The sequence below is a fragment of the Athene noctua genome, chromosome Z, assembly GCF_965140245.1.
Source record: "Athene noctua chromosome Z, bAthNoc1.hap1.1, whole genome shotgun sequence".
NCBI lineage: Eukaryota > Metazoa > Chordata > Aves > Strigiformes > Strigidae > Athene > Athene noctua.
In genome coordinates this window covers 63,628,661-63,656,500 of record NC_134077.1, presented here as the reverse complement: position 1 = coordinate 63,656,500, position 27,840 = coordinate 63,628,661, and the positions used below count along the sequence as shown (strand labels likewise).

At 38.9% G+C, this 27,840-nt stretch overlaps 1 protein-coding gene across 4 annotated transcripts in view; it reads left to right on the top strand.

The window, feature by feature from the left end:
* ADAMTSL1 (ADAMTS like 1) overlaps positions 1–27,840 on the top strand; it is a 503,340-nt gene that overhangs the window by 357,460 nt on the left and 118,040 nt on the right. For all 4 annotated transcript variants that reach the window (XM_074931327.1, XM_074931329.1, XM_074931328.1 and 1 more), the window contains 4 exons: positions 999–1,073; positions 3,983–4,140; positions 16,242–16,353; positions 16,951–17,089. In XM_074931327.1, the coding sequence (XP_074787428.1) occupies positions 999–1,073; positions 3,983–4,140; positions 16,242–16,353; positions 16,951–17,089 (484 nt within the window). The remainder of the gene's footprint in view (positions 1–998; positions 1,074–3,982; positions 4,141–16,241; positions 16,354–16,950; positions 17,090–27,840) is intronic.

Genomic DNA, 27,840 nt, shown 5'->3' with positions numbered 1-27,840 from the left:
TGAAAGGGGTTTCATTTCCCTAATGTCTACCAACATGCCCTCAAAAAAATCCTGTTAGGCATGCATACATTTTCTTTCCTGACTTCTAGTTGTAGAAAAGGCCGAGGAATAGGGAAAGCTGAATGAAGAACTTAGGCATGCTGGTTAGTCCACAGCAGTGTTCTCTGGGCACCCACCCCATGACCCAGGCATAGAGTTGGGAGCATTTTCTAGCATATTTCCACACCTTTCCTTCATGTCTTCCTTCAGGATATTACTGACATTGCTGCATCTTTAGAAATGCTAACTTAACTAACTTTTACAGCAGCATGTGACCTACATGCTAATTCACACCTCAGTTTAAATCCAGTTGGCAAAGCTCCCAAGAGCTTCATAGGTGCAATATCCTGCTCTAAAACCCGTTTACATGACAGTCTAATGGTTTTGGTTAAAACCTTCTGGTTTTCCAGGGGCTTTCTGTTAGTGGTGAGGAAAGGGAAAGAGAATTATACCACTTCTAACCATTAAAATAAAAGATGTGAAAGGGAAGGCATGCCTGAGGGCAGTGGGAGATCATCACATAGCATGGGCAAGGTCATGGACAAGCTATAGGTCTCAGCTGGGAAAGAGTCAAGTGAAAGAATTGGCTGTTCTGGTTAAACATCAGTATAAGTCTTATGTTTCTCTACTTCACAAACATCAATTCAAAAGACTTGGAAGAGGTTTAAGTGGACTCGTGGTGAAATAGAAAGCTATTAATTACTCTTGGAATACAAAAATTACTGTGAGGGAGTTGAGAATAAAAAAAAAAATCAACAGGTTTGGCTTCTTCTAAGTAGAAGATTCTTACAGCATTCTGTTGGTTTTTTTCCGATTTTTAACGTTCTCTCATATTCATGGGGTTGTTTAATTGATCTAAAAGCTTTTGTCTGCCTTGTAAGCACCTATTTCATTGCTTACTTGAAAACAGATGGGAATTTCTTTGCCTACTTACTCCATGCATTTTTGCCTTCCTGCAGTGGATGATACTGTGGTTGCTATTCCCTATGGAAGTAGGCAGATTCGCCTCGTGCTGAAAGGACCTGATCATTTGTGTAAGTAGAAAAAGTTAATGTACATATGTTTAAGAAAGCCTTGCTAACCTGAAGCGCTCTGTTCACACTGTGTTGTCTGGTTTCCCTCTCTCAGATCACAACTTCAACACAGGGATGAGTCCTGCCCTCAGAAACTCTCCTTAGACCCAGTTACCTCAGTGGTCCATGCTCTTTTCAGAGCAGAGGTGGCCAACATTGCAGAATCCTTTGCTCTTCCATAATGTTTCAGGCATTTTTGTTTGCTTATCCTTTGGCTGGCTCACTGTGTGCCAAGTCTTTTGTTTAAAATTAATAAAATATATCCCACTGAGTGAAGAAATATTGAGGACAGTAAAGTATAAGCTTCCCTACAGCTGAGCTTAGCCATCAAGCTGCTGATGACTTTAACATGTTTCTGTTATGACAGTATCTCTCACTCCTGTAAATGCACACATTCATGGATATGCACACACACAAAGTCATAGTCTAAAGATCAGAAACAGCATGCACAAGTCAAACCATGTTCCTTAGTAGTGATGCTGCTTCAAGGAGTTAAGACCACTGAATGCTGCTAGCTGATGACTTGGTGGCTATAACACTTCCCTGCTTTGTCTGACATGGAGCTGTATATCCCAACAGCTGTGTATCCCCGTTTTCTGGGAGAAGAGTCTCAGGATTTGAGAATACTCTGAGACCTGAAGTCAAATCTATCTGTCATGAACAGAAAAACTCCTTGCATTCCTCAGTCTTACCTTCCAATGCAGTAGCTACTCACAGGCTCCTCCTTTTTTCATCAGTAACAAATGAACACTAGTGTTGACAAATGAGACTTATTGCTAGAAAAAACACAAATTGTATTGCATAACTTCTCAGAAGCACAAACTATTGTAAGATAAGTAGGGGTCCGCTTCTCCTTTTCCCACAGGTAATAGAACTTTCCTGCAGAACAGACAAGTTGGAGTTGTCTATGCTTATCAGTGTAAATACAAACATTAGTGTCGGCAAGGAGGTGAAACACCAAATCATTCCCGCTCTCTCCAGATTTATTTTACCCAAAGAACTTATACTGAGTGGCAAAATAAGGGGTGGTTTATCAGTCCTGTTCTGTAGCTCACTGCTTGTGTTGAGAAAGCAGTGGGCATGCCATAACCTTTTAACAGTTCTTTAGATTTAGAGCTGTGAATAAAGACCAGCAAATTATAGGTTATAAATGAAAAAAAAAATATATATTATGTTTTTCTTAAAAGGTCAAATGCTGTCTGTACTTCAGTTTTAACTGGCCCTTTGGGTACTCCTGTGCTGCTCCAGTACGGTTGTTATTACTTTCCCAGTAAATGATTTGCACTCTTCCTTTCTCTTTTGTCTTCTTTCCCAGTATAGATATTCTCTTCCAAGGTAGAAAACTTTGTACTTTTATTACTTTTTCAGGAAAATTTAGCTACAAGGCAGCTTAGAGAGAAATTAGATTTTAGCTGGAGTGGTTTATCTAAAGCTGTCTTCAGTCAGGCCATATCACATTTCAGGACAAGAAGATTTGAATCAGCAAGGTCTGCCTGAGTCACTGGTTGAGATTTAGATTAACTGTTCTGTGTAAGCATGACTAAGTCCAAATACATCTCTTTCTTGTTTCAGGTGTCTCCATGAATCTTTCTGTTCACCCATCAAAGGATTTTATATATGTATGAGCTACAATCAGTTGGGGGGAGGGAGCGTCTTGCCCTGTGAACTTTGGTTGTGGGAGAAGTCAACAGGAGGCCGATTATATATACACAAGTCTTCAAACCATCTTTATGCCTTGTCCTGAAATAAATATATGGCCAAGTGCATCACAAAGGAAGAGACTAGTCTCACTGAAAACCAAGGAATTCATTAATACAGAGCAAATTCTTAGTGTACTGCCTCAGCAACTTCCTTCATGAATTAACTCCCATCACCTGTCTTGAAAAGCAGTTTAATTACTGCAATTATTTTTTCTTCATAATTAACAACTTAATACATGCTAATAAAAATGCTTCTCCCATTTACTGTCTGTGAAAATATGATTCCATCACAGATTAATAGTGTGTCCCCATCTAATTCAGATTTTGCATTAGCTGCCTCTCTGTGTGGGAGAAGATTTTGTGCATAATTTCACAGATACATGGTAAAAGGATTGTAACTTTACAGTTCTTCATGATGAAATGGATTGTCACTTTGAAATAACTACAAGGAATAGTTTATTGGTGAACATGCTGCAATACATAATCTGGAGTTGGGGAGACTAGATGATGGAACAGATCTACTTTCTGATTGTCGATTTCCATTTAATAAATGATCTAGTATGTTTATTATGATTTAACAATCAGACGCAAGTGCTACCAAACAGTATCTGAATTAATGCCCACCTTTTGGGAGCTGTGATTGCAAAAAGCCAGAGGGGAAAGCTCAGGGAAGTTCAGCACTCCCCTTCCTACCCTGCTGGGACGGATCAGATAGCTTCTGGAGAGGAGGCAGTATTACTGTCATACTGATCTTTCTTTCCTGGATGTCTTGCTTTCAGCTAATTATCTACCACAATTTGTGGTTAGTGATCCACCTTTGAACTGAAAGAGAGAACAGCAGTTTAACAAAGCCAGCACTCATGAGTGAAGGTCTGAGTAATGCTCCACATAGGAGCATGACTTACTGAGAGTGAGTTAAAAGACAGAAAATATGCTTACCTAGGCATGGATTAATATGTCTGGAAATAAAAATATGACGTATGGATGAGGAGGTGAATACATAGCTAGAAATCTAAGAGTTGAACAAATTCAAAAAGTTGCATTATCACTAATTTAGGACACAAATCTGCACCACTGCTGTCTTGCATTGGCTTTCCTTTTCTAGTCTTACTTACTCTTACAATAAATTATAATGCTGTAGTTTCCTGTTAATTTGTTTGTATTTGTCAGATTTGGAAACCAAGACTCTCCAAGGTGTGAAGAGTGAAAACAGTCTCAGCTCCACAGGCTCCTTCCTCATGGACAATTCTAGCATCGACTTCCAAAAGTTTCCTGAAAAGGAGATATTAAGAATATCTGGGCCCCTCACTGCAGACTTCACCGTCAAGGTGAGGGTCATTAGTCATTGATCTCTTGGAACAACGTAAAGTAAGACAAGATGCATTGGAAAGATGAGAGAGATTTTTCGAGATCTTAATTTTCCAGTAGACATTTACCACAAAATCTAGTCCAGGCTAGCTCTTAAACTCTGTATGAAATTCTTTATAGTTAAATATCTGATGAAAGCCTCATTCAACAGTCCTTGGGAAACAGACTGTGTTTATGCCAAGAAAGACATAGGCAATATGTGCCCTAAAGAGAAAAGATAAACTCATTACAAGAAAAGGCAGATTACTCTCTCTTTGTGCTGCTGAGGTATATAAAATTCAAGGACATGAAGCTTGCTTCATCTGTGACAAGCAAAAAGAAAGAAGTCTGTATCTTTTGCCCATAATTTTTTGGGTTTATACTAGTGTAATCACACAGGAGACTGTAAGGGACTGGAGAATGAGATCCCCAAGCTCCAAAATAAATGTGATGACTTTGCTTGGGAAGTCATGGTGTCATTTTGAAGTTCTGCTTTGTGTTGCACTGGCAATAAGAATAAAATTATTTGCTCCCATTAGAGTGTTTCTATTCTTCCAGGTAATATAAAACACATTGCTGGAAGTAATGCACGCATTCTGTGGGAGAACACACGTACAAAAATGCACATTTGGGAATTACAGTAAAATAAATGCTTTTCCGGTAGACCCAAAGAACTTGAAGGATTTCAGCTGTGAAACTGTAAAACCTGTATCATGTCCGTCACTAGATAAATTTTTCACCATGGGCCCCAGAGGTAAATGACATTTACTTTAACCTAGAGCTGATGGCAGCTAGAAGTTTGAACAGTGAACTGGAAAATGAGACAAGTGATTGGGTAAGGTTAAATTGGGCTGACCTAGGGTGGGTTGGCTCAGGAAGTAGCAGATCCCTATAGACAGTCCCCTACCCATCTTGGTTAGCACAAAACGCAAGCTGAGATTGTCAGGTCTGGTTCACAAGGAGAAGCCTGACCTGAAGAATGCACTCCTTTGTCTTTGAAGGTCAGAATGAAAATGCCTAAATAAAACAGATGCTGGTCAATTCAAAACGTCTAAAACACTTTTACCTCTATTACAGATGATATCCAGGTGACAAACTTCAGTGCAATGTAAACAGTATTGCTCACTTTGCACTATTTGTGCTGTCTATGGATTTAAGGCAGCCTGGTTAATTGAAACATATCTGCTGGGGACAGCTGGTCATGTAGACCAGTGGCCCTGAAATGGTAGCAGGAGAGTTGGACTGTGTTCCTGGTATTTCCACTGTTATCTTTTATGACAGGGAAATATCTTTATCCCTTGGTGCTTGCATTTCCATCTCTATCAAAGAAAGATAAGAAGCACTGGTTAAAACAAAGGCTGTACCCTACTAGATAGATGACTGTCTGGCCAATATGAGTGTACAACCTGGCTAGACATGGGCAGAACACTGCTGAGTTGAGATTAAACTGTTTTAATAGTTCTGCTGTGTGTTGTGGACTTTTGAAAGTCAGAGTAGCGTGGCTCAACAGGTGTCATATTATTGATATATCCATTGCCTTAAGTGAATATAGAAAAATATTGTCCTGGTTTCTACTGAGATGATTATTCTTCTTAGCAGCCAGAATAGCGCTGTGTTTTGGATTCAGTATGGGGTTTGGTATCAGAAGAATGCTGATAATACACTGATGTTTTCAGTTGTTGCTAAGAGATCAAGGACTCTCCAACTCCCCATGTCCTGCCCATGCGCAAGTGTACAAGAAGCTGAGAGTGAGCACAGCCAGAGCACCGGGCCCAGATTAACCAGTAAAATATTCCATATCATGTATCATCATGCTCAGTATGTGAAGGAGGGGTGGCCAAGAAGGAAAGGTGTTCTCTCTTACTTCCAGGATTGCAATTGCGGGACCTTGGTATTTTGGAATTGCTAGCTGGAAACAGGTTGGGTATCAGCTGGTGGGTGGTGAGCAGTCACATTATGCTTTACCCACTTGTGCTTCCTATTATTGATACTATTTTATTTTATTGCAATTATTAAACTGGTTTTATCTCAGCTTATGAGTCTCCCTTTAACCCTCCATTGTCTCCCTATCCCCTGTGCAGGGAAAAGGTGAGCAAGCGACTGTATCATGTATCGCTGCCAGCCAGGCTCAAACCATGACAAAAATCTGCACACAAGCCCCCTGTTCACAGTTGTAGGATCTTTTCTAGGTTAGCATTAGATTTTGCCTTGGACCAGGCACTTAAATTCCTTTCATTTAGTTCACAGCTATAGAAGATACTTTAATATTACATAGTGCAACAAGGATATAATTCTATATTATTTAATTATTTTTCTAACAAAATTTTAGCTTCTGGATATTTCATTTGTTGCATTTTGTTGGATATAGGAGTGTACATACAAATAAGGCTAATACAGGAGTACCAAAATGTATGTTTACCTCTTAGTTATGCCGGACTTGGCAACTGCTTTCGATGTTTACTATAGTCATGACTATTTTGCCTTCAGCTTGTGAAGGTAAAGCACTTTCCTTTAAAAATTCAGATGAATGGCTTCTCTGTGGTATTGGCAGGTTTCCCTCACAAACTGGGATCTCTTTGGGTGTCAAGATTTACTTTCCTGGGACAAGGCAGTTTTTACGCAAACAGATCTAAATGAATTTGTAGATGTAGCAGAACTCTAGTTTTATGGTCATTGTCTCCAGAATGACTGTTGTAATACTTTTCGATTGACCCTGAGTGCTTTTATTCAGAGAGGTCAAGTTAGACACCTGGATATAATTCAGAAGTAGAAACTCAGTGTGGGAGTTGACATTTCTTTTTTTTTTACTGGTGACACTGAATGCTTTAAAGTTGAAAGAAGAAACCTCATGGTGTTCCTGTAGGAGCTGTATTGTATAATTACTAAATTTCTTGACTTTGTAATAGTCAGTGGCACATTCCTTGTGTTCTAAACTCTTGTCAGTCTTTTCACAAGATATGTAAATGGGAAAAGTAATTTTGTAAAATATCTATCTTTTTAAAAAATAAAGCTGTTATCACAAAATAGGGGAAGAACTGGAGCTTTTAATTCTCTTTTATAGTCATAGTTTGAGAATTATAAATCTCCATAATAAACTTTTAATGTTTGAAAGGCAGAAGACCTGAAAAAGATGTCGTTCTGAGGATTTCCTTGTTTTGACGTTTTTAATAGAAAATTCTGATTCACATTAATAGAAATTACTTTTTCCTAAAAGAAAAAAGTGTCATGTTTGATAAAATCCTTGTGAAATGAAGGTCAATTTCACTTAGAAATATTTCTGGCTGACACTGTGATCTAGAGAACGGAGCAGTAATATCACACAGCGGGTCTTGTACTTTATTGGCAGAGCTGCCACTGATTTGCTGTTACCAAGGTCACATATTCACCTGTCTGTGCTAAAAAGTCTCCTCTGTCAGTGTTGTCTATTTCAGACACAAAATAAAGGAAATTGGAGTGACCATTTCATGTCACACATCTGCACTCCTTTGAGCAGGATGAATCAATACTCTCAGATGGAATCTACAGATGATAATGTGATGCTAACAGTTATCACTGGTCAACTATTTAAAGCAATCAACACTGCAAATATGAACCACCTGAGTTACAGGCTTACTGAAACAGCTGGTAGGGATTGACAAGGAAGGGTTAGTGCTGGCAAAGCACAGCCTGTTAGGGTGTGTTTTACAGGCTGTGGTTTTTGCATAGGTAGGATCCTAGTCCTGTGACTGAGGTGTGAGGCAGCAAAGACCAGTGGGTTTAAAACAAGGTCTAGTGAGGGGTGTTGTCCAGGTTTGGGGCTGGTTTGGAGAAGGAACCACTGTTGGCCTAGATCTAGATTATACTAGGTTTATGTTGTTTTTCAATCAGTAGTATCATGATGAAGGTTTGTTCATAAAGCCTGCATAGAACAACAGCTTTGCATCAGGGATGTATAAGGTTGGATCGGATAAATGTTCGTCTGGAGGCCGTTGGAGGTATTTGGGTTAGGATTGGGTTTCTATTGATGTTGTCTTTTGTAAGTGCTAGGGCTGATAAACTTCGGGTAAGGACTGTTGCCAGAAGAGACTGCCTGGCTCTTTTTTTGTGCTGGTGACTGGGGGTACTGCTGGCTGATTTAGAAATGGTGCAGACTGAATGCCCTTGAGCAGAGTTATTACTGAGATTAGGGTTTTGGCCACCAATTGTCCAAAAAGGTATAAAGTAGAGCTCAGACTGGATGCTGAGTTACACAGAGCGCTAGAGCTAGCCAGGCAATTCTAATCTCAGTTGTGATCTAGCACTGGCAGAAACTGCTGCTGAGAAAATGCATTTGATTAGAGTCCAGGTTAACAAAAGAAGATAAGGGTGGGGCTTAGTCTAGACTTCCTGGGACTTGCAAGGGCATTCAGGAGATAATGCATGTACAGGCAGCCAGCTGGCAGAGAGGTTGATAGGTCTTGCCAGGCTAGGGCCAGGTTTGGATTAAATAATCACTTTTGGACCAGGAGCATACAATGAGTTACCTTGTGGAATGAAAGAAGAAATTACTTCATCACTTTAGGACAGAGGCCAAAAAGTGGAAATCTGCTCTAGAGGCAAGAACCTACTGTTTATGGCTGGCCTGTTGTTGGGTTTTAGTGGTATTACCATATGAGGGGTGAGGGTGATGACGGTAAGGGTCTTCTGTATAATTTAGTTCTGATGCTGGCAAAGGTTTCTGGTGGACATTATGCCTCATATCTGGGAGAAGGCTGCAGGTCAGGAAGGAAGTGGTCATAGAAGCAGTGATCTAGCCTTGGAAGCAATGGCAGATCAGGGTTAGGGTGGTGCCTCTGGCAGTAGGTGAGCTAGACTTAAGGCTGAGCATGCAGAAGTAATAAGAATTCAAATCTGGCTGTGACTGAGTCAAGCTGTGTGTTAACAAGGTCAACTTTGCTATCTAGAAGAGACCATTGGAATATAGTCCATCATAAAACAATACTACCCTTGAGATATGTGTCTTCCTGATGTCACTTCTGTAGAGTGCAGATTGATCTTGTCTGGAAGCACTTTGGTAACATGGTCTGTATCACTGGCTTTTATCACAGAATCATCTAGGTTGGAAAAGACCTTGAAGATCACCTAGTCGAATAATTAACCTATCACTGACAGTCCTCAACTACACCATATCCCTAAGCACCATGTCAACCCCACTCTTAAACTCCTCTTAAAGCTGGGACTCCACCACCTCCCTGGGCAGCCCATTCCAACGCCTAACAACCCCTTCTGGAAAGAAATGCTTCCTAATATCCAGTCTAAACCTTACCTGGTGCAACTTGAGGCCATTCCCTCTTGTCCTATCGCCTGTTACTTGGTTAAAAAGACTCATCCCCAGCTCTCTGCAACCTCCCTTCTGGTAGCCGTAGGGGGCGATGACGTCTCCCCTCAGCCTCCTCTACACTAAACAACTTGAGTTTCCTCAGCTGCTCCCCAACCTATGTTTGCATTAAATCCTTTCTTTTTTTTTTAATCAAGAGTCATAAAAATTACATATTCTGATTCCCAAATAATATACAATTGTTGTAATAATTTCTAGATCAAGCTCACAAGTAATGAGCAGCCTGAAAAGAGACCTAATCATTATTTATCTTGACTAGATCTTGTGACATATTAAGAAAAATTCTATCCTTTTTCTCCTATTTTGGCAAATCTGGTAAAATTTATGGAAAGCTATGTAGTAGTCTTTTTGAAAACAACATACAGATTCTATTTCCTACCTACCTTCTTTTTCTGTTCAATAGAAATAATTTCAATTAATAGTTCTCAGAACCTGGTCATTCTCCTAATCAACATTTTCCATCTAGAAGTGCATTGGAACTGCCAGACTAGGTCAAGTAAAGGGTCTCCTTCACTCAGGTTTCTGTTTCAGAGAGGAACTGGTTTCACATACTGAAAGATATAGTGCAAGAAAGAGATCAAAGTTACCTCCTGGCTGTATTCTCCTTGACCTTCATGATACATTTGGACTGCTGTGTCTATTGACTCACCAGTCTTCAGGAGTTTCTGTAGGCCCATTTGTGCTGTATTTGCCCTTTTGACAGTATTTAGCTCATGGGATGTGTTCTACAATGAACTATGCACTGTGTAAAATAAGGAATACATCTCATTTGTAAATTCTTGGTGCAGTGTTTTCACTGATTCTTTACAGTTTTCCCACTCTGAGAAACAGGAAATTATTACTAGTGTTTGCCCTGTTTCTCCATTATTTCTATACTTGATATCTCTGTCATCATCATTTGCCTCCTTCCTAGTGTCTTCCTCTATTTAATCTTTACTTTTATCGAAGGTGGCCCATACAATGGTTATAATTCTTTTTCTTCTCTGTTCTTTTTCTTGTTCCACAGTGGTTATATATTCATAATTTTTATAATATACATAAATATGTAATTTGTGATTAGTATTTAAATCTATGCGTTGATATTTGGAAATATCCATTTCCTATAAATAAATTTAATATTGTTTAATGAAATGCAATAAAAGTATTTAAAATTGATATTATTTTATATTATTTAATATATATTATAAATAGATTAATTGTATGCTATATAAATACATATATTGAGAAAAAGTGAACTACACATTCCTTAGCACACATCCCTGAGGGATTCCACAGGTCCTTCACCCACTGCAAGAACAGGTTATAAGACCGTTTCCTGCTATCCAGTCATCAGTCCATGGAACAATCTTCTTAACTCATGTCAACTTTGCCTAGTACTTTTGGTGAGGGACCTAGATGAAAACTGATACCTAAACTACCTTTATCAGTGTCCCTCATGAATCTTTGGCAAAGCAAACCACAGTGCTCAGAAAGCACCTCTCTCCCCAGGAGAGAACCCATCTTTGAATTCTGTTCTTTATTTTCATTCTATCTACTGACCCCATAACAGAGGTAGAGATTATTGGTCTGCAGTTTCATGCATTTCATGCATGAAAAGCGTGAATCCCCTTCTAAAAAATGTTGTTACAATTTTCTATCTGTTTTTCTATGGTTTTAACAATAGCTTGTTCATTAAAATAAGCTAAATATGATTCATACATGATTTGTATTTCTGTGATCTTCAAAGAATACATGATTTGAAACTACTGGGTGGATGCTATTTGTATCTGGAGATGTGTTGCCATTATTCTTACATACTTCTTTAAAATACTGCTCATCTGAAATCTATTGTCAGGTTTTAATTTGAGGCAATAGAGACAGTTTCTTAGACATGCTATTTTCTTTTACTCTGACAAATTGCTCTTTGCAGCTTTTCTTTTTCTGTAATACTTTTCTGGTATCATGTAAATTCCCCAACTCTATCTATTTCAAAAATCATTAAAATCATTCATTTTTAAGTACTATGAAGCTTTGGTGCCAATCTTGTTCAGTATTCATCATTTTAACTTTTTTTTTTTTTTTTTTTTTTTTGGTGGACATTGCCTTTCTGTTTTGTTAATTTTATTTTTATACAGTATCTATCAAAATAGGACCCTTTTTTTTTTTACATTAATTTCTTAGGTATTTCCATGATTGAGGTTAGTAAATATTCTGTGGTGAGGATTTAGGTGGCTTGCTCAGAAGTGAAATCTCTTACCCTGAGAGCATGTTGGTGGTGGTGAAATAGTCTTTCCACAGATGAGTGGGGTGTTATAGATGGTATCCACAGAAGAGGTGCAGCAGGGCTGGTTTTGGTGTATTTGTGGTTGTTCTTGGTTCTGTGGAATAACTTTGGTCTTATTTGAGAAGCTTCTGCTTTTGTTACACTTAGTGGATTCTGTACAGATTATCATAGATGTTATAGCTGATACAGCAGGTTTCATCACTGCCAGCTATCCTAGCCGGTCCATTCACTAATTTTCTGTTTTGTTCTTCCTTTGGGGAGAATAATAGAATCCAAGACAATACTTGAACCTTCTAGCTTTCTTTTTTTTTTTCTTTATGAGAGATTTAGTCTAAAGGCTTTTTAACAGTCACCCTAATCACCTAAAGGAAGATAGTTTAATCCAAGATTGGGGCACGGTGAGCAAATTCAATTCAGAGATGCTTTGTAGAGCATGTAAATCGGTGATAATGTAATTTAACAGTGATTTCTCTGGATAATTTAGAGGCTGAATTGAGAAGCAACAGATGGAGCTGTCTTCCATATAAAGACAGCTCCAAAAACAAGGTGATCCAACACAGGACTATCTCAGTCAAGGGACATGAATGCAGAAGTGAACAGGAGACATGTTCCCTGGAGCTCAAAGGCAGAGGTCCCTTCTGGGGAATTAAAAGGCAAGCTCAGAGGAGTCATGGTGTAGTCCTGTGTTAGTATGCTTGAAAGCCTTCAGAATGTCTCATGATTTACATTTTTTTACTTTTTATATTACTTTAAACAAGCTTGTAAAATTATTTTCCCATGGCAATGTCTGGCTCCTATTTCTCCTTCATGAACAAATTATGAACAGCAACAAATCTCTCGCACATCCTCCTCCTTTTTCAATGTAAGATATCACTACATACAAACAGGAATATTAAAGCACTCCAAGCAGAGAAAGGAAAGCATCAAACAAAACTTTGTTTTTACTGACTCTCCCTCTCTCTCTCTCTGTGTCTTTCTCTCTCTCTCTCTTTTTCATAAAATGAGAACACACTTTTCATAATTTAACCCTACAATTAACATTGATAATTTCTTGGTTATCGCTGCTGGTTATAAACTGCTGATTAAATTTCAGAATTGCCCAAGTAAACTCAGTGCAGTTTTGTAGTACAGGCCATGTGTTCTTCAGTGAACATAAACAAATGGTTCAGGCATATGCTGCTAAAATCAATCACGTAAGGGTTGGGCTTTGGGGGGACTTTGCTTGTTTGTTTGTTTTTATGTGAACTAATCAAACTTGGAGGCTGTAGGAAAACCAACACAACACAAAGGTGAAGTCAGATGTTGCAGTCTCTTGGTCAGAGGACAGATCAGAATAATTCAAAAAGATTATGCTGCTTTCATATTCAAATTATGAGGTCTGTTGTTTGCATTCAACTTCCTGTGGATATCCCTAAAATTAATACTACGTTTTATCAATCCCAGACTTTACCTGAGCAACAGCTTGTGTGCCTCTGTTGCACCATCCCAGACAGTCATTTACAAAATAAATTTTAAAAAAGCAGGCTAAAAGCAATGATTTTTTTCTTAAAAAAATTTAAAATATTTATGTTGCTGGTCACTTTAGGCTAGACAGTTAATTTTTGGGGGTTAGTCTGAGGACTCATTTTAACCAACTCTTTATAAGGCCAATGAAATCCTCTTGGGTCTTACAAAGTGATAAGGGCTGCTCTGCTATTTGGAATACTCTAAACTCCCCAGAATACTAAAAGAAATCAAGGATGTTCGCTAGGGGATTACAATGCACAAATGCAGGGTGAGTGCTCTGTAAGATTTGATTACTTCTGCTGTCTTCTATTAATAAATTTAGATAGATTAATAAATTTAGATATTATTTGCAAACATAATGAACTATTGCCATTTTTTCTGGTTCAGTGACCCAAGGATGCAAAACTCAATGTTAATTGGAGGGCTAACTAAAGATTCTCAAGTGTTGACCATCTTTCTGTGACGCTCTGGCATTTCTCATAGCTAGCAGGGCATCACAAATACGGCAAGGGTAAAAAATTTCGCCATACTTGAGAGCTGAGTATTTCAATGTGTGGAAGTTGCCCATGTGCAGCAAAATCAGAACATTTCTTAGGCATTTAGCTATCAAGACTCACTTTGAGTTTTGCAAGGCTCAAGCAGCCACTGATGTTTTCTCCTGGATCAAGATCTTAGCTTTAACAAACTCTCAAACAAAATCAAAAAGAATTTTTTGCTATGTGGAATCACCATATTTTGTTCCTCTTCTGCTTACAGCACTCCTTTAAAAAAAATAAACAATCCGTGCCAGCTTCTTTCATTTGCTTGTTTTGTATCATTTTAGCTCATGGCTGTAGCTCATTGTAATCCTTTTCCACCTGTTACCATGGCTGTACGAGTGATTTCCACATTAGTCTGGAAAAGATGTACATTTGTCTTCTCTCTGTGTCAAAACATAATTCTGCAGAAATGCAGGAAGAGTCTGCAGGGAGGAGAGGAACTCTTCTGTCTTCCTGACTGATTTTTTTTCGTGGGAACTCTTTTCCTCCACTTCCTTACATAGGTGGATTCTGTGTGAGCCCTTGGTCTGTCTTCATGATTCACTGAAGACTGTACTGCTGGGTAGATCTTCTGAGTTTAAGAATCACTGATGATCCTTAGAAAACAAAGAGTAAGACCAGAATTCTCACCAGTGAATGCTTTTTCTGCACACTCAAATGAGAGACCTCCCCAAATGTCTTCCAGCACAATAGAACATTTTTCCCAGGAGTGTGTGAGGCTTTCATGAGCCCAGAAAGACCTTTCTGAAGTGTTTGATTAATGCACCAGTCATGCACAAGGAATTAGATATCCTGTTTCTGACACGCAGACTCAGATGATATTAATCCATGTAAAAGGCCTCCCATTTGCTGAAGAAGGTGTATTGCTACAGCTGTATTTTTTTTTCTGTTGGGAATTAACATCACTGTTTACTCTAATTAGAAAGGTCAGCCTTAGTGTCAGTGGGCCAGATCTCTTACAGCCATCAATATATCCTGCAGTGTTTTTGCCTTCCTCCTCTTCAAGATATACTTTCATTTGTAATTACGTTTCTATCCATCTACAGGGGAAAGAAAACAAACAACCCAGATTATGCTGTTCAGCTCAATTTGACATATTTTTGCTTCTGTTTCACAACTACTCTTTGACAGTGTCTCTTGGTATTTGGAAAGAGAAAAGGAAAGGCAGATTGAAAAATGGTGTTTCCAGAACTTGTTCAAAATATGGGAAAAGAAAATATGGGAAAAGAAAAAGGGTGCAGTGCTGAAACATGTTCAGCTGTCTGAAAAAAAAAAAAGAACTGAGAGGATTGCTTCTGAGGTCAGGAGTACTGACTTGGAGAAAGGCTTGTCATTTCTGGTTGTGATTTGGCAATCTTCTCTCCTGTAATATCATCGTGCCACTGATGCAGAGATGCTCAAGCAGCACTGATACCGTATGTCTTAGGACGAATAATCAACTATAAGAGTCTATTATTAGCAGCATTACTGTTTTTCCCTTGCCAGCTGTTCATGCAAAGGCTTAGAGGTAATGACAAGGGATGTCCTGAGGAGATTTTGAAGTCCCCATAACAGTATTAATCTCACAGCTATCAAACAGGAATGATTTTTTCCTGGGCCAGGTGCAAGTGGTGCTGCTTTAGCAATGTGAAGGTCCCTTTTCTTATTGCACTCCTTGCACTACAAACTATTGTTTATATAGGAAATCCATTCAGCACACAAAGTATTGGAAGAGTAGTGAAGTTCAGGTGGCTTAAAAGTTAGCAAAAGTAGTCTCTAAAGGGTGTTTTCCAAACATGTGCTTAGCTCCAGCCGAGTCCACACCTATGACGGAAAGGAGCATTTTTGCAGCCAAAATAAAGTAAGCAGAAGGACAGCCTTATAATAATGACAGTATCACAAAGAAGAACGAAGAAGAGACCTCACCTCAGAAACAAAAAAATCTTGAATTAGAATTTTTATGCTTAAGTATTTCTCCCAGCACAGCCTCCCATTTTTACTCTGATCTATCTAATATAGTATACATGGTCTCAGAAGGTGTTTGGGAGATATTAAAGATCTAAAATGCATGTCAGTGTGGTAAGGGCAGCAGGTAGTGGTAGCTGATTTTCTGATGAAATAAAGATCAGTCCATATACTCTGTCCCCATAAAAGTATTCAGTAGCACTAACCATGCATTATTTTGCATTCATTATGCATTATGCTCAGAATGGTCAGAAATGCCACTGATTACACCCAGAAATGTATTTGACCACGTTTTGCGTCCAAGATTTTGCGACCAGTCTGTGCTCTGGTTTGTGCATTTCATTTTCGTATTGCAAAGTATCTCTGAAATTTCATGTAGCTGCAACTTGTCTCGAAGCTGCCAGATGCATGTGGCAGAACGCTTCTTCCTGTTATTTATTGCAGATTCACACTTTGGTGTTACATCTTTTTCAGATCCGTTATGCTGGTGCTGCTGACAGTTCAGTTCAGTTTATCTTCTATCAGCCTATCATTCACCGATGGAGGGAAACTGATTTTTTTCCTTGTTCAGCATCCTGTGGAGGAGGTAATGAATTACCACTGTATTCCAGAAATAGTCATCTGCATACAGGATCTGTACCAACTGCTGCACTGAGATTTGGACCTTTATGGTCCAGAATGGGCAAAATCTGAAAATTAAAGTAGTTGCATCAAAATGGAGTGATGTAGCAATACTAGTAGTAGCCTGTAGATTTTTTAGCATCATACCAGGCTTTGTACATAAAGTACATTTTGATATCCACATGACTGCATTTAATGCTACCGCTGTCAAACATGAGGGCTGATGGGATTTGGACCCACTTCGGAATCACAAGATGTCTCCATTTGCCACCAACTCCACGAGCATCTTCGCCCTATGAAATGAACTGAAACTGAGTGTTGGTGACCAAGAAACCTCAGCCTTTGTTTTTTCTTTTTGCTCTAGGCTTCTGAATTTTTATTTGACCATACTGGTTAGGTCTTGTTTCCTGCTATAATACATCAATCGGGTAAAACAGCAGCTGTTATGTCCAAAAGCACTGATATTTTCAGCTTGCTTTTTACCAAACCAGAACTTAAGCACTTCAGAGAGAGACAGGAAGAACACCATATCACATAGTATCTCTTCCACTGTGCATTGCAGGTTATCAACTGACATCTGCTGAATGTTTTGATCTGAGGAGCAACCGGGTAGTAGCAGATCAATACTGTCACTATTATCCTGAAAATATCAAGCCCAAGCCAAAACTTCAAGAGTGTAATCTGGATCCTTGTCCTGCAAGGTCAGTCAGCTCTAAATTTATAAGACTGGGCTCTAAAGAAGTAAAATAAAGTAGGAAAACATTCTTTTGATACTATACAGTGTCGTTTAGCCTACATAATTCAACCTCTTTCTCATTCTGAGGATGTACTGTGTAGAAGACCACTGTTTAGCACTTCCACATTGCAAGGACTGTTTTGAAATGGTTGTTTCTTCCCTTCAGATTTTGTTTTGCTTCATTAAATGTTATAGGGTGTAAAAAACCAAATGTCCATGGTACCATCCCATGATCAACACATGTCTCTTAAGTTTTAGTGAGATGGGAAAAATTCTCTTGGGAAAAAAGTGTTGTTGGAAAATGGTTATCATCACAATTAAAGGCATTATTTTTATGTTTCTTTACATTTTGTCCTTAATAAAAAGTTCACTTGCAGTCATGGCATCTCATAAGAATGTAACATGGGAGTTTGTTCTAATTATCAATACCCTTTGGCCCCACACAAAAGACCCCTCTCTGCTCCCCTGCCAGGCATTCTTCATCAGAAGATTAATAGTAAAAATAGTAAGATCACAGAGTCAGATTTCCCATGTATAAGAAAAGGAACAAAACAACAAAAAGGACCAGTCCTTTGTTGCACTGATTCCCCTGAACTTCAGTGGAAGTCAGCCTGCAGAGGCTCATAAACCACAAGCACTTATTTGTGTAATCTAAACCTTTTGGTCCTCTTGTGTGGCTTTGCTGAAAAACTGTTAAGCAGAGCCCAGGAGGCATGCGTGCAAGTTTGCACTAAAGCCATTTATTTACCCACTCCTGTCCCTCTAGTTTTGTGCTGTTTGATAAAGTGAGTTACAGAAATTGTCACTTGGAAAGTTGTTGTGACCCTTCAGATCGCTGGAGGTTGCCATACATAGAAAAAAGATGTCCTAGTGAGGAGAAGGATGCTTTAGGAACCTATGGAACTATGTATCCACTCAACTGAGGATGACTGCTTCCCAAAATAAGTATACCAGCCTTAGACTAGCTAGACATTATCAAGGCAGAACGAATCACTCCAAGCCCAAGATAGTTTTTTCCTCTTGTAGAAAGTTTTCATTAAAGTTCATTGACTTTTTGTAACTGGAGTTAACACTCAGGTTTCTTCATCACTAAAGACACATTTACCCAGAATGTATGGCAGTTGATATTCCTTTGTTCTAGTAAACACGTTTTTGATGGTAATTCTGTTTGTACATAATTAAAAGCCAGAAATGTTCTCATACAGTTTTAAATTTGAAGTGAAAATCTCACAGAATTAAAAAGCAGAAATATCAAATCTCAAATCTCAAAGTCCAGCATTATCTCAGCCATATTGTACGTTTTTTAAGTTACATACTTTATCATGTGTTTCATTAGGATATATTAAGGATATGCTATTAGGAATGCAGCTTCACTAGGGCTTTGTGAAAACTATTTCCTGTTGAGCATGTACTAAGAAATTATTTTTCAACACAGAGATTGCTTTACCACAATGCAACAAGACCATTTTTTGTTTCAACAGTATTCTGTCAAGTTCAGTATCTGGCTTCTCTTGTCCTAGTACTTTCCACCAAAAAAATATATATTTGATTCTCAGGTTACTTAAATATATTAACAGTTGCAACTAAAAACCGCACTTTAATAAAGTTCTTGTATTTTTTCCTCAGTGATTTTCTCAGATCAAAATCTGTTTCTTTGAATTCTCCTTTGAATTGTTTTGAGGCAAATGCCAGTAGAGGCCTGGTATGCTCACGTAAGAGAACCAAATATGAACATCTCAGAAAAAGTATTGCTGCAAGTTGCAAAGCAATAAGCAGCCTGTCTTTTAGATTCACCGCTCACAGTACCAATGAGAGAATAATTTTACATAGCTGTTTTACATAGCTGTGTGGGTTTTTTAAAGCCTAAGCTGCTATTTCTTTAAAATACTGTTCTGAATCAAATGTGTCATTTGCCTCAGGAATCTCTGCTATGGATACTTTCCATACTTTTCTCAATACTTCTGAATGACATAAATGGTAAGACAGATGACTGCATAGTACATAGGAGGAAAGAGAAAAAAACCAACAGCTGGGCAGATGTCAGGAAGCAATTTTTGTTTTATGTAAGACATAACAAGGCAAAGTTGTTGATATAAAGACCCTGAGGGAAGGGAGAGTCATTTAGAAGTACAGCTATGCTGTCCCAGGGTACAGGCAGTAACAGAGGAATTGGCTTTTTGGAAACATCCTCACTGATTGCCAAATTGCAAATTACTATTTTCAAAAGTGCCTTTGTAAAGAATTCAAGAATCAATAACCCAGACAGAAAACCAGCGGAAATCTGTGGTAACTTCTGGAATCCCAGTGCTTTCTTATGGTCAGGAAGAGGGTAGGTGAAGCAGTACGAGGTCAGGAGCATGAGCTAGGAGGGCATGTTGTTCCTGCAGTGTCTTTGCTGTGTGGAAGCCACTCTGCTCCATCAGTATAAAATGGAGATGTTAATTTTTCCTGGCAAACCCAGTTCCAGTGAGGCATAGCTGAATAGTGGTTGCTGACTGTTCATATGGTGTGACAATGAATGCCACAGGAAATAATCGTGAAAGACCACAGTGGCACTGAATAAAGCAACTGAGAGGGGTTACTATAGGAGAGCTTACATTAACATTTTCAGCAAAGAGAAGGCTGAAAGAAAAGTTTAAATGAATGCCAAGAATATCATGTAGGCCTGCAATTGGTTGCCTCTTTAGGCTTAGTCCACAGAAACATTTTACTTTATTGTGCTTATTATGGCAATAATTAGCAGTATTGCTGGCATCATGAGTAGCAAAAAAAGCTTAGACTGAATGAACGTGGAAAATGAGTCAACTTTTCTTTCTGCAAACCCAGTTTCTCACATATGCAGAGAAGAACCAGTGTGTGGAAGGTTATTGATCAAACATATATAATTTATACATGTTCCTTTTCCGGGTTAAGTAAAGGTGGCCTGACCACCTAAGGCAGGTAATTAGTGTCTTATGGGATAGAAGATGCATCATGACACCAAGTCCCATTTTGTCCCTACATACTATCAATGCCCTATCCAGCCTCTCTTATCAACCCTCTTTGGGATCCAGCTCCTGCCTTAGAAAGATTAGAAAGAAAAGATCTGTTTATTTACAGTCCATTAAGATTTTATGTCAGTCTGTACTTGATGGGCAAATACATGTATACTGATGTATAATATATGTCTACTGATATAAATAGCACCCAGTTCTATCTAGTCTACTCCCCTAATCCAACATTAGGATTTAATTAATTGTAAATTTTTTAATTATCCAAATTCATAGACTGGAGGGTTTAGGGAGGGTTTTTTTAGATATCACCAGTATCCTCCTGTCTGGTATCCTCTGGTGAAAGGTGAATGGAATTTTTTTCTGCTATGAGAAAAAGTCTGTTTAGATTTGACTTAACTGGATGTGCTAAACACTTATTTAGGACAACTCTGAGGTGCTATAAGCTGAAGTACCATTTCTTTTGTAATTAAAAGGCATTACTTCAGAAATGAATTTTTTAGAATATGAAAAAGGTTTTTAACCCACTCATCATTCACCTGCTCCCCAGGATGCTCTCTTGAGCAAAATCAGTGCTGCTTCTGGATTTCCTCTTCAGCTTTTAAGTAGTATTCCCAGCTGCACTGTTCTGCATTTTTACCAGTCTCCTCCTTTTTTTGCCTATCTATTGCTGCTAAATGTTAATGTGGCTCTTTCTGAGTCACAAAAGCTGTACTGGTGCTTTTACCAGGAGATTTCAATGGTATATAAATATTTCTAAAGGCATCTTCAGCAAAGATTCTAACTTCATGCAGCAACTGTTAAAAAATTTTCATATTAGCAAGCTTTTAATTTGGGCTTCTTTTTATGATTTTGCTAATAATGTCAGTCTGACCTGCACAGGCAAAAATCCTGGAATTTGCCTAGAGCATAATCTGGAAGCCTGATGCCAGAAATAGCACGAGTACCTGTGGAAAGTCTGGGGAAAAAGCAAGACTTTCAGTACTCAGACACCTGAAAGAATTTTTAGATATCCACAATTTATGGAGTCCTCCAGTAAAATTACAAACCCTTCTTCCCACTCATCACAGGTTTTTTGGCATTCTCACTCAACTATCCATACAGGATGGTGTCAGAGGCAGGTGTCAGCAGAAAGAAATTTAAATACAATTTTATTTTGTAGTTGTTAATTTTTAGCTAATCTAACAAGAGCAATGAAGTACAAGTAAAAGCACACGAAAGACTCCTAGGATATTATGGCCATCCAGAGCAAGCCTGAGTAGTGAGTATTCCCCTATATACTTGGTGATATGAAAATGTGTACTATTTCCTGGGCAACACTACAAGTCATGTGCATGATAAGTTTTATAACTTTCCTTCAAAAGAAAAGGAGGCAGTAATGAGTAAATGTGCATGATTAAAAGGGCAACACAGAGTATCCTTTTAATCGGAAACAGAGGTCTCCTCACTTCATTACAAATTGGCAGCTGAAGCAAGAAATTGCCAAACACATGCTTTTTTTCTTCTTATCAGTTTCCCTAAAGATATTAAATTAGATGGCAATTACAAGCTGTGTATCACAGCAGTTCAGTGGTCTTGTTTTCAGTACATTCTTTCTTGAAGATGATCAAACTGGAGTGATAGTATGTCCCTGAAAAGACCAGCTGCACTTTGTGATTTACACAGTAGCAGCCATAGATCTGCAGTGATGAGAGAGGTCTGAGACACTCATTTATTCTTATTGCCCTTGACTGAGACATATGATAGATTTAAACTTTGTTTTGAATACTCTTTCAGATAAAATAGCCCATAGTTACCACAGATACTGGGTGTTTTGACAACACCCCAGCTTTTTTGCATGGATGTGGGACACTGGTCATGACAATGCCCTTTTATGATCTCTGCCTCAGGCAAATGGTCATTTCTGTGGATTTGCATTTTTACTTAATTTGTTACAGGGGGTTGAGAATGCCTTTCTGCCTTGCAGTGCTCTCTGAACCTTGGTTGCCTCTGATTGCTGGGTCTGGTCTCAATTTCCACAGTCAGTCATAAGCATATGAAAGATCCTAAAGACAGAAAGAGATAGCCATTTCAGGGGAAGATGACGCAAGAACGTTTTAGCCTCCCTAGCAGAAGGGAGAACACACCTTTTCCACCAGCATGGTTGAAGTTGCATGTGCTGGAAAAGTGAGACTGGAATTAACAAAAAGTATGCTGCCAGCAAATGAGAGAGCACAGTGAACAAACATCAGTTATTCCAACTGTGTATTTACGGAGGGTGGTTTTTGAGCAGTTCAGAATTTACTGCGAAAGTACAAAGGTTGCTGAAGAAATGAGCTAAAGTGATGCATTATGTGGGGGAAAAAAAAAAATAAAAAAATAAGCAGAGGGTGAAATTTAGGAGGCCAAAACCAATTTAGAGCAGCAGAAAAAGAACCAACAAGTAAGTTTTCAGGAAGGCTGAATTGGAAATAGTGATACATTCAAGTAGAAATGGCAGTACATATGCCTCCAGATACAGGAGCTGTAGATGGAGGAGGAGCTGATAGCACTGGCAGTGTTCTTGCAGTTATATTTAGGGTCACATGAGTTTAAGAGTAGGATAAGATAAGCTGCAGATACTCCTGATGTCTAAAGGGGTAATTTTCTTCTCAAGACAAACAGACAAAACCTTGAATTTTTGGGCAGGGTAAAAGGCATTTAAATTAAGCTAGAAAATAATTTTGTCAGAAGAAGCAGGGGGGTGGGACTGGAAGCATTCATCAAAGTGTTAAAACATGTGAACAGCAGAGCAAATCCACCAGTAAGGAGGTGGTTCATATTAAAGAAAGACAAAGGCAGAAAGGAGCTGTCAGGGTGCATCAGATAACAAACTGTGACATAGGAAATCAGTTCTTGAACTGCTATGAGCATCGGATACAGATATCTGTCTGCCCAAGGTGAAGTTGTGGGAAATGCAGATGCTTAAGTCCTGGTAGAGGTGAAAACGGCAGCAAGTAACAAGATGGAGACAAAAATTTACAGAGATTTTTACTGGCTATTCAGTTGTTAACATTTAATAGTGGAAAATAACAACAAATTTACATCTTTGCATCAAACACTGCTCATCCAAACCACTATAAAATATTAAATTGAATAAAAAAGGGAGAAGATTTTTAGAAGCATTACAGTCATGTTACAGGAAGGAAGTGCTTTTGCCGCTTCCAATTGATAGCACCCATTTCAAGTTCCATAAAGAGATTAGTTTTTAGCAATCTATGGCAATGATAAGTAAACCATATGTTTATCAGAATTTGAAATCTGTACACCATGAACAAATCATTTATTATAAAGGTGACAAACTGTTGTGCTGAACAGATACGGTGTCTAAAGTGTGAGGGTTTTCTGGAGGTTGAAGTGGAAGGATAGCTTTCTCAGCAGTCCTTTGCATTTTGAGGTAGGTTTTTAAAGTATCCACTGACCTTCTATTTAAAAATATTTAGGTAGGGGACATTGACTTTTACCAATTTGTAAAGTACTAAGACTATATAAATACAAAATACATGGTAGTTCCACAGAGTGTAATGTGATAAGATAATCACAATACTATCTATATCTCAGGATTGAGAATGGTGGTCCAGAAAACAGAATTGTAACTCATACTGGTGGTATAATTGATAATTATGATACTTGCTTTCTGGGAAAATATGGCATTCAAAAACCAGTGCTGCCTGTACCTGTGGTGTTACTGTAGATGTCATCTAGCTCAGTTCTGGATGGAAATAGTGATAGTTTTACAGAGTAACACATAGGAAGCATTAACAGATACCATCTGTTTGAGACCTTCGATACCTGTTTCTCGGGGCAGAAAGCATTCTTGTAGCACAAAGTGATAATGTCACTCTTCACAGAGCACTGCAAGGGGAGGGTGTAGTATCACACACCACCTTACTGTCAGGATTTGTAGTGTTTAACTGGAGTCTTTTTTCACAAGGCTGTCATCTGTCCAGTGATAATCATGACTCTCAGGGAGATGCTGGCTCAGATGCTAAATTCTTGTCTCCTGTGATGAACTTTTTCAGGTCTTCCAAGTGTTTCCTTTCACTTAATCAGCTACCTGTCCACAGGCAACTTAAGCTGCTTCAACTTTTTATTATTATTTGTCAATTGTTATTAATATCTTAGACATACTTTGGACCATTGCTTAGATGGCATGGTCCCTGTCATGCACATTGTTTACTCTCTAGTCTGACAGATTTCAGTGAAGGACTGTATCTTCTCCATGAAAATCCTTATCAGAAAAGAGGTGTAACAGCTCCAGCCACCCAGGAGTGTAGGCAGCCCTGCAGCTACAGCACTGCAGGTAGGAAATCCCCAAGGAAACAGAGCCCACAGCAAAAGCGAAGGCTGTGAGCTGGAGGTGTGCAAGTGTCCTGCAGAGACTGGGCACTGGCACAGCAGGGTTGCGGAAGCACCAGCACAGGAGTGGCAGGCACCCCTACCTGCTCCCAGCCTTGGCACATCATCCCCGTGCAGGGTCACACCACACAGAGACATCTCAGGGGATGTTGCCCTGTCTCTCTGCTGGCTATTCTCCCAGCAGTAGCCCCTGTGCCCCTGCCCAGCTCAGGAGGTGGCCAGCCAGAGAGCTGTGAGCATGCCCGAGAGGAAGGCAGGAAGGCCTGGCACCTTGCCAGAGAGGGAGTCATCAGGGAGTTACAGGAGAAAGGCGTTTATGCCCATCATTTGTGCTAAGGAGGTAGCTTAAGGAGGAAAAGGAGCTACCAGCAGATGATGCCAAACACGGTTTTAAAGGAACACAGCTGTGGACACCCATCCCAGGGGGAAGCCTAACATTGGCAGAGATGGCAGACCTAGGTGCAGCACACCCACATCGGGCAAGTGCAGCTCCTGCTCGACATGTGCCTTGGAAGAGCAACTGTGCTGAAGCTGCCAGAATGCAGGAGGAAAGCAAGCCAATCTGCAGAGTATATGACACAACTTGCTGGTCTGAAAGGCATGGGAGATTTTAGACATATGAGACACAATGGCTCTTCAAAGTAATTTGCTTTGAGCTCCTGTTCCTGCCAAAGCAGGTATTGCTCTAGGTGTTGCATGAATAGTCCTATTAGATACTCCCACATCAGCCAGAAATCTCAGTGTAATGGAGGAATCGTTATGATTTTCTCTGTTCATTTAGCACACCATCCCCTCTGCATTGTCTGAGTAATGTACAGTGAACAAAGCTAGATCTATTTCAACTTCTTATAGGAGTATGATGCACTGATAGATTCATGGAATTTAAACCACTTTGTCCAGTCAAAAAGTATAGGATTCACAAAAGAATCTCTGAGATGTTTTTTAAATAGTTCATTTAGGCTTGGGGTTTGGGGTTTTTTTATAACACACAAAAAAACCCCACAAGACAATCTAGGAAAGATGCATTTGCTCGTAACAGTAAAATGACTACCTGCTGTTCTGTTGTATCTTCAAGACAATTTTAAAGTCATAAATTAAGCGATTGTATTATATTGAGAGTCTTTTTCCTCACTGTGACCATGTGACTTACATTGCTGGGGGTCACTGTCTTGCAGCAACAGAATGAGAGCCTTTGGCAGCCCTTCACATAGTCACCAGAACAGTATCAGTAATTCTGTGGAGCTCTATACCATTGACGGAAATACAATTTATGTATGCAAAATTCTTTAAGGCCCAAACCTTTCCAATGACAATATTAATCTAGTGCTTTGTAAATGTTATTTAATCTTCATAAGAGTGTTTGGATGTGGTATGGTTATTTCCATTGGAATGGCTTGGGATTTTATGCATTCTAATGCATGTAGACCTGGATTATGCATCCAGATCATATTTATTAGAAAGAAAACATTTCTCACTGCAAGGAGTGAGAAACGTTTTGAAATCTATTTCTTTCTTAGGCTTCTATAGTGTAATTCTTTAGTTTCTGAACTTGGTATATTAATCGTATCTTCAGCTGCTCCTCAGCAAGCTGATGAGCTGGAAAGTACAAAAGGCTTCAGAGTGGAACTTCAGCAGCAGTGGTAGAAGAGGCAGGGAAACAGTAAAGATTCCCAAAAACATGAGCAAAAAAAGCTCAGAAAAAGTCCCTTTTAATCTTCCTAAAATTATAGTACACAGTTTCTCAGACTTCTCCAGGCATTCACCCATCAAGCAAAGTCTGAAAAGACATGTTCATTGGCCATACTCTAAATGACCCATTTGTCTTTTCCAGAGTTTTCCAGTGCTAGAACTGCCTCTCCTACATTTTTAGATTTTTGTGGAGACAGGCAGCTTTCTGAAGATGCAAATACTCACAGTTATGCAGAGGGCTCCTTTGACTACAGAGGCTGCTAATCTTAGAAGGGGGTTGTCTAGACGCCATCACACACTCCCAAGGCTCCAGTGTCTTCCCGTACTTTAGTCAGAAAATTCCAACATGCTGACCTGGCACTGACTCCTCACTGTGAAAACACAATGGGATCCATTCTCCTATCGTGGACGAGTTATACACAGAAAAATCCTGTTGACTGAAAGGAGAATAGACCCCTTTAGCCTTAGCATGACAAGACTCCTTTGAATGTTTTCAGCATTTTTCAGTGGACTCTGTTGAGGATGGAAAATACTTTCTCCCTTCCCCCTCTTTTGCTCCTCCTGTGTTGCAGAAACCCATAGCAGCATACCTAGCACCTCTCATCTGTGTAAGGCTCTCAAAAACACCTTCATTCTTTTCACACTTTTTATTTTAATGCAATGGGCATTCACTCTTTGATGGTCCTGCCCACCTGCCCCATCCAAGTCCACATGGCTTTGATGAAACTGATAGATGAGGTACTCTGGGGTCTTCTATTTGACATTAATAGATATGCCTGACAATTGGGAGACAACATGGGTAGTTACTTTGAGTCAGAATCTATAAAAAGTGCAGACAAGAGATGAAATTCCAGACTAGCCATTCAGTGAGACCCTGTAGTTGCCAACAAATCAAGTGACGTCCATCTCACACATAACTGATGTGATAATGCTTCAGATAATTTTGATCTACTCTGTTGCTTTCTATAACCTTTAGATGTTATATTATTTAGATATTATAGCAATAACACTACAGCAGACCAAGCCAACCAGTCACAACACTACCAAAAATGAACAAACAGACGCACAACATGATGTATTAGTCCTCTCCAGCTCTTTCTTTTTTTTTCAGAAAAAAACAAATAAAGAAGCAGGTTCTGAAGATTAATGAAATTGGACTGATTTTAAGGTGGAAAGACAAGAATTGCAGATTTGAATTTTTGCACTGGGATTCCCTGAATTTCTAATCCCAGCCCTTGTGAAAGCAGACATTTTATCTGGAGGGCAGAAACAACCGTATAATAGTTTCAAAAAGGATTTGATCTAGAGCTCTCTGAAGAAGATAGAAGTTCCCCTATTGCCTACAGTGCCTTTGGATCAAAGCTCCAAGAAAAGATTAAGTGTAGAATATTTCTTTTTAATGGCAAAGAATAACTTCATAAATTTAAATAATACTTGGACAGCTCATTTGGATCACTTGTGGTAATGGATTGCTTCTTGGTCAAACAGTAATATATTCATAAGAATAAAGTAGTAATTGGTGGTTTATTCTCTGAATGACTTGGAATAGGATGGGAGTGTAAGTTTTGTTTTAAAAGTGATAGTAACTTAAGTAAAATAACTTGTTTGGGATTTTTTTTGTAATGTGTAAAAAGGTTATATAATGTAATCATTTAGTGTT